The sequence below is a fragment of the Phaenicophaeus curvirostris genome, chromosome 4 (genome assembly GCF_032191515.1).
Source record: "Phaenicophaeus curvirostris isolate KB17595 chromosome 4, BPBGC_Pcur_1.0, whole genome shotgun sequence".
Lineage (NCBI taxonomy): Eukaryota > Metazoa > Chordata > Aves > Cuculiformes > Cuculidae > Phaenicophaeus > Phaenicophaeus curvirostris.
This window is the reverse complement of record NC_091395.1, coordinates 49,474,492-49,489,051: the sequence shown is the minus strand read 5'-3', so window position 1 is coordinate 49,489,051 and position 14,560 is coordinate 49,474,492. Positions and strand designations below refer to the sequence as shown.

General features: G+C 43.3%; 1 protein-coding gene across 2 annotated transcripts in view; it reads left to right on the top strand.

Moving 5' to 3' along the window:
• The first annotated feature begins 261 nt into the window (after positions 1-261).
• Positions 262-14,560, top strand: part of KIT (KIT proto-oncogene, receptor tyrosine kinase) — a 57,318-nt gene continuing 43,019 nt past the window's right edge. Inside the window, exon 1 of one of the 2 annotated variants that reach the window (XM_069856001.1) lies at positions 262-398. In XM_069856001.1, the coding sequence (XP_069712102.1) occupies positions 332-398 (67 nt within the window). In that variant the 5' untranslated portion in view covers positions 262-331. Of the gene's footprint in view, positions 399-4,292; positions 4,342-14,560 lie in introns of those variants that run through there. The other variant, XM_069856002.1, reaches the window with a different exon arrangement.

Sequence of the window (14,560 nt, the reverse complement as noted above, 5' to 3'; positions counted from 1 at the left end):
CTTTCGGCCGGTTGGGCTTTTTCTTTAAAAATAATTTTATTTCGGGGTGTATCTGGGGGTCTTTCCGGCAAGCACCACCCAGCCAAACTAGGGAGCGGGTGGTAGTGGTGGTGGAGGTGGAGGGGGGGGTGCAACTTCTCACCTGCGCCCATCCCCGTGGCGGCGGGGCGGGGCGGGGCCGGCGGGGCGGGCGGCGGAGGCGGGGCCGGCGGCGGCTCGGCGGGGGCCGCCTGTACTCCGCCAGCCCTCCCGGGTGGGGGCTCGGGCATCTCTGCTCGCCGGGCGGTGCGAGCGGCAGCCGCCCCGCTCCGGGCTCGGCGGCGGCGGCGGGATGGAAGGCGCGTCCCTCGCCTGGGAGCTGGCGCACGCCCTGCTGCTCCTCAGCCTCTTCCCCGCAGGTGGGAACCGCGGGGACCGGCCGGGAAGGGGCAGGCGAGGGAGGGAGCCGGGCTGCGGGGAAAACTTCGCCGGGGAGACCTGGCAGCGCCCCGCGACGGCTTCGCGGGACGCCCCGCCGGGGCGAGGAGGGGGGGGTAAAAAAAAAATGAGTCCTTTGTTTGCGGTGCGCGGTTATCCGGGGCTGGGAGAGGGACCGGCAGGGAGCCTCCCTCCCCATCTCCCTGCTCCGGGCTGTTTTGACAATAAACTGTGTGATAACCAGTACAAAATGTCCCCGCGGTGAAGCGCTCGTTGAACAATAGGCAGGGAACCAGCCGCCGCCGTCAGGTGTCCAGCGCTCCCGAGCAGAGGCGAAGCCTCCCCTGGAGGGCGATGCTCGGCTGGTTGTCCCTGTGTCCCCCCTCCCCCGTCGGGTCGATGTCCCCCCCTCATCGGGTCGGTGTCCCCCTCATCGGGTCAGTGTCACCCCCATCGAGTTGGTGTCCTCCCCGTCGGGTCGGTGCCCCCCCCATCGGGTCTTTGTCCCCTCTCACCGTCGGCTCGGTGTCCCCCCTTGTCGGGTCGGTGCCCCCCCCCCCCCCATCGGGTCTTTGTCCCTCTCACCGTCGGGTCGGTGTCCCCCCCAGTAGGGTCGGTGTCCCGCGACCGCAGGGACGGGGCATCAAGAGCCGGTCTGCGCTTACACGGCGTGGAAGAGGAGGGCAAGAAGCTTCTCTCAGGCCTTGGAGAAGCTGGTCAGTGCCCCCCTCCCCCCAAAAAAACCCCCAAAATCTTCGGTGTGTCGGGTGTAAATTCAAAGTTCCTCTTCCTCGGTAAGGGGGGGGATCTCCTTGCCCAGCCACGGCCCCAGCACAGCGCGGGGCTAGCGATTTCGAGGAGAGCATCTGGGCAACTTTGCACGTGGCTTTCGGAGTCGCCGCGCGGCTCGTTGCACAGTTTGCAGGCTTAGCAGAGAGGCTGGGAGATCCGCGGAGGGAGGGTTTGCCGTTGAGGAGGTTGCTGCTTGTCTTTGGGGAGTTGCACCCAGGGAGGGATTTGGCGCTGTGCACCGAAGTGCGACAGCGGGTAACGTGGAAGGTTGTTTGGCTGCTCACCTGAGAGCCTTGCAGGGGATGCAGGGCAGCGATGCACGGTGCTGGGTGTGTGACCTGCTGCCACCAGCAGAGAGGAGCCTCGCAGAGCATCTTGTGGGAGAGCAGCCGGGCTGGCTCCGCGACTCTCTGCCCGTGCAGCAAATACAACTAAAATACCAGGAATTAACAGTAGTGACGGTTTATGCTTCTTCATTGTAAGCACGTTATTTGGGGATGTGAGAGATGGCAGTGGTTGATTTATGAACATTTTTGTGAATAGTTTTGTTTGGGTACCATTTTGGGTTTACTCTTTGTTTATTGATAATCTGAACTAGAGTGTGATAGCCAACAATTTGGAGTTTCCTATTTAGAAACACCCACATACGGATGCACAATGCTGCTGGCCACAGGGATGGAGAAGTCTCCTACCAATGATAAATAAATTAAAGATAAATCAAGATAAATAAATTAAAAAGTTGATTAATACCCACCAACTTTCTTTAGTTATGTCTTTCTTGCTTACACTTGAAGGTTATCCTTCATCATATGTTTAGACTGTCCTTGAGGAAAGCTTGAGCAACAGGTCAGATGGGCAGCATCTTCTGAAAGTCATGAGACGCAGGCTTCAGAGTACTGGAGAGGCAAGGAGGGGACCTTTTTCGTCATCCATCTCTGGTTCTGGGTGCAGACATTTACTTCTGGGAGACATTTGACCTCAGGGGCACATCAGACAAACTTGTGTAGACAAAAATCCACTGTGTAGTAGTCATAAATGACTTGCTGTTGCAAAACACAACTGTCTTTGGGTACATATGCACATCATCTGTGTATTACACAGATGCAGGAATATTCAAGGCTAGTTTTTTGCTGGAGGAGTCATTGGAGTGATGGCTCGTGCCCTGGCAGAGGCGCAGGGGACATCAGAAGTGACAGGCAGGATGGAGCTGATCCGCTGTGCTGGATTGCTCTGGAGCTAGTGTGACCCTGGGTTACTTTTGAGTTTGCCTTAGTGCGGGCGCTTTGACTGGATGATCTCCCAAAGTCCCTATTCAGACCTGTCCTGTTGTTTATAGGTATATGAATTTATATTAAGTATCCTTTTTCGGGCTTTAGTCAAGAGCTTCTTCCCTTGATTGCAGATAGGGAAGGAAAATGTAGAAAATGGAGCTTAATGTGGCTTCTCAGAAGGTAAGCCATTCATCTCCTCTGTCCACAGCCCCTTCCTACTTTTTGGTTTTTCTTGCATCTTATCTTATACTTGTCCTTTTCCTTCCATTTGGAGATTGTCTCGTCCTTTTATGCAATATTTGTGAACGATCCTTCCTCTGTGCCACTCCTCTCCTCCTGCAAGGCTCACCCTGGCCCCCACCCACTAGTGCTCTGCCAGAATCTCTCTGGCATTTCTATCCCATGGTCATGGAAGACTGGACACGGTTGCTTTCAGCACCATCAATATAACCTTTTTTTTTTTTCAGTTGACTGCAGAGTAATAGGAGGCTCTCCCTGTGCCCAGAGGGAAGAATGTCTGTTTTAGTAATGTTTCCTGCTACCTGTCAGCAGGTAGGAGGGAGGAGGCTTGAAAGAAGAAGATTGAACTTGATGAGGATTCTGATTGCTGTCACTCAGTAGCTGCCCTGACCTCCACTAACCATTTGAGTATCCTGCCCTCCCTACTTCCCCGCTTCCACCTCTGCTCTCTCCTTCTCTTCCTCTCTCTGCTGTGGCAGTGCAGTTTCTCCTGCACAGAAAGACAGCACAGAGCTGCTGCCAGAAGCAGAATGGAAAACTCAAAGCTTGCTCAGTGCTAGACTCTTTTTTCCTTGCGTTACAACTGGGAACCCTCTCCCAGCAAGTGTGTATGTCATTTTTCTTCAGCCTTTATAATAAAGAATGTGATAAATTTAGCACAAGTGAGACTCCCATTTGCATTCCATTTAAGTACCATTCATAGAGACTGGAGGCACTTCCATATGCTCATTTTACAAGAGTGTGCCTCTTGTCGACAGATGACTGCAGCTGTAGTACTGTTGGGTTGTACTGGCTTTGAATGGGATTTCCACCACAGCCCCCACAGAAATTTATCGTTGATTGTCCAAACAGTAACACTGCTTTGCAGGTGCCCGGATTGATCAAAAGATCCTGAGTCACCTCCAGAAGGGACATACTGCACCAGGACACAGGTGGAATCAGAAAGGATATGTTGTTAGCATATGCAAAAATGAGCTAAGATAGGTTTTAGGAGGAACATCTGAGTCATGTTGTAGTTGGTAGGAGTTTCTCATAGTGAAACTTGTCCCTTTCTCTGTGTGGTTTGTTGTGAGGAACTCTTAATGATATGTTTATACTCTTTGGATTTCTGTCTGAACTGTAATTTATTGTTAGTGCAAGCTATTTGAAAGATTTTTAAGACATATCTGGAGCTGTCAAACTATATACCAAATATTACACATTTGTAGCCTGAACTTTCAGTAAACACTTTCCTGTCATCTCAAGGTAAGGAATAACAGATTCTGGATGAAACAAGAACTACACAGCATCAAACAGTTTCAACAGCAGGTATGTTTATCTACAATACACAACAACTGATTTAATCTCATATCAGTCTTGTAGAAGAGAGGCAGTAATTGCTCAAGGTTAAGCTACTTTTCAGCTTTTTCACTGTGTCCGTAAAGATGAATGCCATTGCAGAGATCAAGTGCTGCACATTGTCTTGCTCTGTGTGTGACATAGGATTTTACAGATGTTGTTTTCTTTTTTGTCTAGTACAAACATCTTCCAGGATTTTGACTCATTTCCTTAAGTCTCTTTCAGCTGTTCAGAGAATGGCTAGAGGAAATGAGGTCTAATGTCCTAATGCATTGCATTTACTGTAAGTACCCTCTCACTTTAAGTATAAAACTTTGTCTTTTGTAATTTCTCAATGTTCTCCTGAATATTCCCCTGCGCTTGTGACAACTTGCAGTTGTTTTTGTCCTTCAGAAACTCAGTTCCCCCTGATTAGTCTCTTCAGTCTTAATAGAACTTAAAGTGTTCATTATAACCTTAGGTGAAATGGGAGAGCCGATGCTAAAGGGATCTAATGAAAGTGCTGTCTGTTGCGTCTTTTGGACATGTATTTTAAAAAGTCTGAAGATTTTGAATGAAATTTTGAATGAAATTACTAGGACCTGGCATAAAAGCAATTTTAAAATTATTATTACTCTTCTGTATTATTTTACTGCAGAAGTATTGTGCCTGGCTTTTTCAGTGACTTTTAGCCCTTTTTAGAAGAGCTTTTTCTCAAAGGACCCTCTTTAACAATGAATCCTGAAAACAGTCATAAATGAACATAATTTTATGTGTATGAGTAGTCTTCTTGGCTGTTTGCCAAACCTAATGGCAACTGGAGTGTATTGTTTGTCCCCCGGCCAAGATTGCTGCCGTTAGTGATAAAAGCGTAAGGAGAGTGTAAACATCTGTGTTTGAAGGGAGAATGAGACTCCTGTTTTCTAGGGTATACCAGTTGGAAAGCACAGTAAATGTTAATCTGTCAGAGGATTTACTCTTGGGGATTATATTGATTTATTCTGAAAACATAGGTTTTCAGATATACCTTTAAATGGACTTTTAATGATCTTTTTCACGTCGCAACAGCATTTTTTGTACAGCAAGTAAGGCTCATAGTTATATTAATATTATCTTTATATTATGTCTCATAGACATGTAAATAATAAAGAAGTTTTTAATGTTGCTACCATGCTATGCGGCTCCTGGGTGGCTCCATACAGATCATTTCTCGAAATTGTAACTAAAAAGAGGCTTCATTTAGTTATCAGCTACAGATTTTTTTGCTATTGATGGGGCTGACGCTATTAAATGTCTATGATTTGAAATATCATCTGACAGCTGAGTCTGTAATCACGTAGCAGAATCATTAAATGTCTGATATGGAGAAGAATTCACTGGTCAGCTAGGCACTGACAGTTGTAAATCTAAGTGATAAGAGCATGCATGGGCTGATTTGTTAAGAAGAGATGAAAACCATGGCAAAGAAATTTGAAAATTGGAGAGATGCATCCCTTACAGATTGTCTGGAAGCCTGGCAAATTCTAGGTTAGTCCTTCATCTACTTTCTTTTCCCATCAGTAATTGCCTTAACTGAAGTAGTGCTCATCTGCTCATGCTGAGTGATTGTACTCTTGTGACACGGAGTAGGCTTCTTTTTAAAGAAAGTTTTGTGCAAAAACCACACTGTAAGAAGAAATGGAACTTGTTGGTTGTAACCTGTCATTCAGAGCCTTCATGTTTCAGAGAGGGAGAAAGATCCCAGTGATCTGTGTAACAGAAGTGTTTTGGGTATTTACATACCTAGTCCATTCAGAACTAACTAGGTTGCTGGTGAAGGGTATCATGAGATTGAAAATTTGTACTTGGCTCTCTTAATCTGTTTTTTGTTCTGGAGTGAATGACTGCATGGATATCATGTGTGGAAGGTTTTGTCCACAGCCCTCAGGACTGGAAACTTCATTCTTTGCTGAATGAAGTATGGCTTTCTCATGCATACAACCTGCCTCCTGCAGCTGGGTTTCTAAGAGACAACCAGTCTTTGGAAACTTCCACAAAACTTAAGATTAAAGCTGGAGGAAAGCTGCAGAGGTCATCTGGTCTATCCCTGCTCTCTTCTGGGGCTAGACAGAGCAGATCTTCTCAGGTGGACTTTTGTTTGACCTGCTCTAAGGCAGAGTTCTGGTGCAGAGTCTATCACCTCTCTTTTCTAGTATACAGCTAGCTGTTAAAGGTCCAAAGTGCCTTCTGGTACCTAATGTGATCTCCCTTGCTGGTCACTTAATTCCAGCCTTTTTTCTCCCCTGCTCTGGTGGCTATAGTGAACTGCTGATCACCGTCCTCTTTACAATAACATTTTATACATTGACAATTAATATAAAGTCTTTGACTTCACTTTTCTATAAAGAATGTTTTTCAGCCTTTTCTTTTAATGCATCTTTTGTAATTCTTCCACCTCTTGTTCTTCTCAGACTTTGTCAACTTGTTTTCATTTCCTCCAGATACCATCTATAAAATTGATATCTGACTCCAGATAAGAAATGTAGTGCTCCCAGGTTTAGCAAAATAGTTATCTCCCCATGTAGTGTGTGCTTCAATTTGACTCAAAGCATTGTAAATCTGATTTTAATCATGATTTAAATCAGCCAACAGTAAGCCTCATTTTAACTGTTTTGCATTTGTACTTAATCATTTTGTAAAGAAAGGTTTAACCTCCTTTATTACCATTGAGATAGTTTTAATTAAATATAGCCTTTGCACTTAATGTTACGCTTACTGTGATTAATCACGTGCCTGTATTTAAGCAATTATGTAGCTTGTTATGTGTACACTTATTCTGATTCTTCATGTGTATGTTTTACTGTGAAAACAGAAAGTGTTGACAATTCGTGTATTAGATAATTGATTTTTACTGATAATTTGCATCAATTACAATGAAGGAAACGAGAATTCTGAAATGTTCTTCTGTTAGATAAATAGCACCACATAGAAGTCAGCCAATTCAGAAGAAAAAACTCATTGAGAAATTTTTTGAAATAAAGGATTAATGTCTGAAAGGCCTATCTGTAGTCAAAACTGCTGGTTTCTAATCACTGTGCTATAAAATTTTAGAATTAGTCCATCTTGTTCTCTTTTTATTCTTAGAATGGCAATGGAAAAAAACATCAGTTTTCAACTCATGATTAGTAGCTCCTCTTGAATGGACTAGTTGAATTGTTGAATGAACTGAAACAAAGGAAATATTTTCTCTCCACCTGCTAGGAGACTTCAGATGCCAAAGGCTGGTTTATAACTGTGGTACAACCTGCCTAGAGGTGTTCAGTGAGTAACTTCCATGAATTTGGTAGTTTGGTTATCTTTAAAATGTTGGCAGCGAACGTATGGCTTGAATAATTTTTTGCCTTTTTTAATGATTAGAGGAGTTTTAAGTTTAAATTTATGACGTTTTATGTTCAAAATTATTTTTGAATATTTTTACTTTATAAGAGGAAAGTGTACATTCTAAAATTGCTACATTTTTACTTTTATTGTAGTATTAAATTAAATATACAGTTTAATAGGGTATTTGTACCTGAAGTGGTTCTGTTCGTAAACCTTAGGTGCTCTTCTGCGGTAGGACCTGGTACTGAGGCATTTGTTTTCTGCTGGTCAGTGACTGCCTGATTCTTTTCGGTGGTGTTGTTGCCTAACTGTTTGCTATTTTATACACATGGAAGTGCTTCCTGTGACTGGATGAGCCTAACTTTTTAACTTTGAAAAGAAATTATGTTATCTTCAACAAAATAAAAGCTTCCTCCTAGTAGCGTTCATTGTAACACAAGCTGTTGAAGTTTCCCATTGCATCGCACGTCTGACTTCCAGGTATTATCCATGAAATTGCTGACTTTACAGTAATGGTAATATCATCATACCTAGGATTTGAGGAAAGCAGCACAATGAAAGAGGTCAAATTGAAGCAGTAGAAATAAAACCTGTGTTCCTGGTCTCCTCCCATAAACTAGACACCGTCAGAAGTGATGCTGAAATGGGATTCCCTACCTAGGCAAGGTGCTCAGACTGCGATAACTTATTGCATATGTTTCCTGGAGTAGGAAGGAGGACGACTTTTTCAACAAGCAGCTACTTATGTATGTGCCATGTATATGCAGTTTATGATAGGGCTTATTAGTAAACTAGGAAATATAGTACAGTTAGCAAGCAAAATACATAAGTGGGAGTTCTGCTGACATTGGAGATTAAGTTCGATGTCCAAGTTACGTATGTCCTTGCCAGAAAAAGACTGGGGAAACGAAACTGTATTGTCAGAAAAATACCTTAGTCTCTGTGTTCAAGGTACTTCCAAGACAACAGCGGTGACAGATCTTGCTGGATGTTAGCATGATTACTCAAGGCAAGATTTGTTCATGCTAGGAGGTTCTGAAGAACCTGCTGATGAATCCTACAGAAGTTGTCACAGCTTCAGAAGACATCATGTGTAAAGATACTTCTCTAATACTAACACATTAAAAATGCATTTATCAGATTTAATATTGTCTGTAAGGCAGTGCTTTTACAAGATTTTTTTACCATCCTAATTAGCAGCAAAATTTGTGTATTAGTTAGACAAAGGGATTCTAACTTATTGCAGACTTATTAAGAATCACTGATTAGGTGAAGATAACTTATATGGACAAATGTGGAAATACTTTGAAACCTGCTTCTTAAACGGATCTGTGTACCATGTGGATGCATGACGTCATGCAATGACATTTATTTCAGAAATAGAGCTGTATTAATAATTTAGCTATCCTATTAGTAAAACCATCATTTTTCTCATAAATATGTTGGTTCTTTCAGTGAAGGAAAAGTGAATACAAATAATATGGACATAAAAGGTAGATATGCCTTTTCTGCAAAATTTGGCAAATATGTTTATTAATCTGAAGGTCTTGTTTATTGCTGTAGTCTTCTAGGAAACAGTATTGAACTAAATATCTAGAGAAAGTAAAAAGCAGTGCTCCTCTCTGTGGTATTTAATGTGGTCCATCATAAGAGCAATGATAACATAATTACGCAATTATTGGTATATTTTCCCCTCTGGAGGCCTTATGTAGATGATTACCCGTGCACCTTTTAATGAAATTGCTACTATTTGATAAAATTACTGCCAAGACTTGAAATAATTAGAATTCACGTTGCCAAAAGTCTTACATCTCCTTCCTTAGTTGAGCCCTTATCAAATAGGCTTTAATTCAAATTGCAAAATGATTCAGTTTTCCAGCTTTCTCATTTCTCTTCATTAAAACTACCTTTCCACTGCATTTGAGAAAACACGCTTTCAAGCCCAAGTTGCTCATTACAAGGAACATTCGTTCAAAATGGAAGTTGAAAGATACTGCACCTTTGAATGTAAATGTCAGCAAAGAGAAGTGAGAAGAAAAAGCCATTAAAGGAATAGACTGGATGAATGACAGCTGAATTTGAATACATAACTGCATAACTGCGCTTTTTCATTCCATCTAATCGTTCTCCGTAATTACTTACTTTATAATTTGTTTATTTATGGGTCTAACAGCTTATAAAACTAACTGTGGGAACAGCTAGTTAATAAGTAATTTTGGAAATTAAAGGGAAGAAGGCTTCTTCAGTAGGAGTAAGGATCATTTTAAATGTATAAATCACAATGCTGACAAGTGTTTTGACAAATAGTTGCTCTTTTTTGCAAACCCTGCTTGTGTTTGTATACATACATATGTATATATCTATCCTCTGTATTTTTCTTTGAATAAGAATTAGCAGGTAGTTGTTTTAAGCTTAGACCATTCTTGTTTGAAACGACCTGATAGGTCAGTCATGCTTTGGGTTTGGTTTCGTTCCTTAGCATGTTGCCAGTAGGTTTCTTCTGTGGTGGGAATTTTAGTTATAAGAGACCATTGTGCATTAATGTGCAGTAAGAAAATGAATTAACCACCCAGAATAGGTTGTTGCTTATAGTGCCTCAAGATGAGTTACTGGACTGCTATAGTGTGCATGGTGCTCCTTTAAAAAACAAACCCCACCTCCCACCCCTCAAAAAAAACCCCTAGAAAAAGCCCTAAAGCCGTGACTTGTCAGAAAAAGAGGATTTGGAAAGGTATCATACCCAGTCCTGAAAAGACACATGGCGTTTGATCCTGCTCTGACCATTTAGTGTGTGTGCCAAACTAGAATAATATTCAGCTACATGTCTGCCTTTGACAAATGTCTCTGTTACCAGTATTAGCAGAGTGAAGCATGACGATCAGAAAATGCCAGCTGCTTGTTAGGTGGGAAAAGTGGCTTGTTTGCATGGCTGGAGTACCTCACCCAACCAAAGGATAACAAAATGGCTGGGAGAAGAGGAAGGTGCAGTTACTTCATCCAGTCTCCTGCCTTGAGGGAGTGTTGCTCTTGCATGTATAGGGCAGCTCTCACATGTTTGTTTTGGAGGTCATGTACAGCATCTGGTCTGCTAAGCCTGCTTCCAAAGTAAGGAAGCAAAGTACGATTAGCTGCGTTGTTAATTGCTGTCGTGAGACCCTCTGTACAGGATTTACTGGCTTCCACCTACAAGCAGGGGATAGGCGCAGGTGCTCATGCTTGTCCTGCCTGTAGATCCTGTGAATGTCTCTCTCAGAAAGTGGGATGTGCGGGGGCTAGAGAGCTGGCTGAATTTGTCTTCTTGCCACCTGTCTCTGTTGCTGACTGTTTCTGACTAACCATGTCTCGTTTGGAGGGGTGTATAACCTCTCTTCAGGTGTAGCTGAGTGTCTCCTTAGTCACCTGAGCTGTTTTTCTCTGCGAAAGGTAAACATCAAATGCCTTTTACTTGTCCCTTGGGATGCCCTCCCAGGGCGTGAAGTGTTTAGTGAGGCAGGTGTTTGTAGGAACAATCTGAAACCATGGAGCTGGAAGTTTTCCGTGGGGTGTCACTGCAAAGGGGCCTCTGTCACAGCCACAGCCAAAGTTCAGCTGCCTCTGTGGTTCCCCGTACTCCACAGATGATAAAGAAAACCTTTGTTCCAGCCTCCTTCTACTTCCTGTCTTGGGTTTGCCATGGGTGGAAATTGGCTGGCTGGCTCCACATATGCTCTTTGTGCTGGGGGATACCTGTTTGTCTTTTATGATGCCTGCAGATGGAATTGATCTGGCTATGCCTTTGAGTGCTGGGCTGGTGAGTTCCCACCTTCTACCCTCCACAGTGTCCTTCTTCTGCCCCCTTCCCATTCAGGGTAAGGGCTCTGTGAAGCTGGTTGAGAAGACAGTGGCTGACCTCATACAGCTGAGTAAATGCCAAAGCCCGTACTAATCCACTCCCTTGGTGTTCTGCTTAGTAAAGAACAGCCTCTGCGATCCAAAACTTCAGAGCACGTGCAGGCACAGGAGTTCTGCATTTCTGCTTGGGGAACACATGATGTTGAGCCTGTCGGTCAGCAGATGGCACTGACTCTGTTAGATGGGTTAGAAACAAACCACTTAGTTCTATGGGGCAGCCTAAAATCAGTCTAGATCCTGTAATACGTGTCCAGTAGCAATTATTTTTCAGTCTCCAGGATGAGGTTGGGGCAGAGGAGCCAGTCATCATTTCTATCACCAAGGATTTGTGGCATTCATACATGCCAAGAGTCCATGATGGTTGCAGGGGACCATCACGTCTTTGGTCTTTTTTGGTCTATGTCTTCGAGGAAGACAATAACATGGGTGTTGTCATGGATTGTTTTTTTGCAGAGTGAGAAGCTATACTGCTAGCCTTCTTTCCCCCTGCAGCCTAGCTGAAACAGGACCTGATGTAGCTTTCAGATCAAATAATTTAAAATTGACATTTGCCATTGCTAAACTTTTCATCTAGCATAAGGGAGAGTATCTGTTTAGTGAAGTGGAACAAAACAAGTAAATGTGTGATAGCATCTCTCCCTTGAAAAATCTGGAAGATTTTTTACATCAGATTAAATTAAAGTTGTTCAGTGTGATTAACATGTGCGTTTGACACTCTTTGTTTCCTTGGGGCATGAAATGGCAGGACAAAAACAATATAATTGAAAAGGTCTTAAATTAATCTCTATCATAGCATATGTCAAGTGTCACAGTGGCTTTAACAAATGAAATACAGAGTTGGAAAGGTGATGCTCTTCAATTAGAGCAGCTAATACTGTAAAGAAGACTGGGCAGGCTTCTGGCTAGGACTTCTGCACTTGTGTAAAAGAGATGTTTTTGCTTTTAGTTTTCTTTCAGACTTGCAGGAGACTTGTTTGTCTGAAAACACGTTCATTTTTCCAGCAGCATTGAATATGCTGAAGGAGGATATTGCCTCTCTGCAAGCTATGCCTCGCTGATAACTCTAGACCATTGCATCTACAACAGTGCTGCTACTTTAACTGATAAGGCATATCTCTTGTTTCTGCTCTCTTATGTTGTTGTAGATGAGAAACTGAAAAATGTGGTGAGTGAGGTCTGTGTGATAGACCTTGAATTGAACCCAGTACCCAGAATGAAGAGGCGCTGAAAAGAAAGTAGTCTCTAATTGTACCCTTTCACCACAATCTTACATGAAAGATGCAGACATTTTGTTCCTTGAAGTGTAGCTCCTTGGTGCCCTTGTCATAGGAAAAATGTTAACTGATTTAGAAATCATGGTCAGGATCAGGTCATGGTCAGGCCATCGTTTGGTTGTGCAGCGTTTGTACGGCTTACATGGGTCACCATATAAGGTCCTTCACGAATGTTATGAAGAACCACAAGAGGAACAGGCTCAGAAGAACCTGCTGTGGAAGAGGCAGGGAGAAGGGATTTGCTCTTGCTGGGTAGTGGTGCCTGCAGGTCACTGCTGGTCCTTTGGGCTTGGCAGAAAGGACGGTACTGGATGTGAGCAGTTTGTGGCTGTATTTTGAAGCTGTGCTGTGTCTTGGGAGATGTTTGAGATAAGTTTAATGTGGAAGGGAGCAGGATAAGGCACAGGCAGCAGTTGTGTTGTTTTATTTTGTTTTCTCTGAAAGTGACTTGTTGAGCTACAGAGCTGCCACAAACTTCTTGTTCCTTTTAATGTCTAGATAAGAGTTAAAAGAGGAAACGACCACAGAGGGACTAACCTGTTGGCCTAAAGTTGTGCAGGAAATCTGTGGCAGAGCTGGAAGTAAAATCCGCACTGCTTGACTCATCATCTTATTCCATGTCCTTTGTTTGCTTGGCAGCTGGAGATGGTCTTCAGTTTCTTGTGAGTGTGATGGAGACTTGCATCTGACCTGCTTTTCCGTACTACAGTAATGTTGTGGCTGAGGCTGAAAAGCTCTCACATAAAACGTTTTTGGTTTTTGTTTTTTTTTTTTCCAGGATGGTGCACTCCTTAGCCAAAGCTTTTTTTTTTGTTTGCACATCCCTTAATTGTTACAGGAACATTCTGTTGTCCTTAATCATATCCCTGCAATTTGACCTGCATTTCCTATCAGTATTATCTAGAGCTATTTCATTTTTTTATTCTTCTAGCCTGGTTTTCCAGATGTTCTTTCTGCATGTAGAAATCACAACTGCTGTACTCCCCCTCTTTCCACCCTCCTCCTTCATTTTTAGGACTTAGGAAACTGCTTGTAATATATTTGTATATTCTGCTTCTTTTTTCAGTTACACAACCTTGTTCAGAAGTGATCCTGGCATTTTACTTTTTCACCCAAATTTGTTATATTACAAGAAGAAGCTAGGGTAGTGGAAGTGACTCGAAGCATCCAAAATGGATATGGGGCTGTCCAGCTCTGACTGAGCATTGTGGTTTATTTTATGGGGTTTTATTGCCCTGTTAATTATTAAATATTTGCTATTATCAACATATTTTGTTAGCATATAATAATTGCCTGCTAGTTGCCCTTGAGGACAACTCTTAAGGGGTCATCCAGAAGCCCCGTGTGGTACACTGGCTGTGCAGTGTATGGGGAGTGTTGGATGTTTCACAGTGAGATCCACAGTCTGTCATGACAGTGGGGTCATCTACTAGCCTGCAGGAGCCATGGGGGCAAAGGATGGGTTTCCTCTCTTCCCCTTGCCCTGAGGGAATCCCTGTGGTCAGGTGGGCTTCACTAAGGTGGGAATACTCAGCTGAATAATGAAGGAGTGGTCCACCTCCTTTTCCAAGGTGTAAGGAGGTGGGAGGGCATGCCCAGATGTAGGTCAGATAACAGAGTAAGGATGTACACCCTCACCTGGAAATTCAGTAGAGACATAATGAGTTCCTCTGAAAGTTTACAATCCTGCTGATGACTGGTAACATCATTATTCTGCCTAGGGTGCATATGGAGACCTGGACGAAGACAGCAGATGCTGCATCCTGTAAGGTTTGGTAGATATCTTATGATTCCTGTAATATACATCCTGCCGACAGAACTGATTCCTTTATTAACAGTGTTAGTGTCACAGTTGTGGTTGCATTCTTATGACTGGTGTTACTGGAGTGCACAAGAGCAACAGTGGGCCTGGAACAGCCCCATGATGTCTCAGGTGCAGTACAAATGGAGCAGTCTCGGCTGTGAGGCGTTAGCCGTCTGAGGAAAGATCAAGAGACG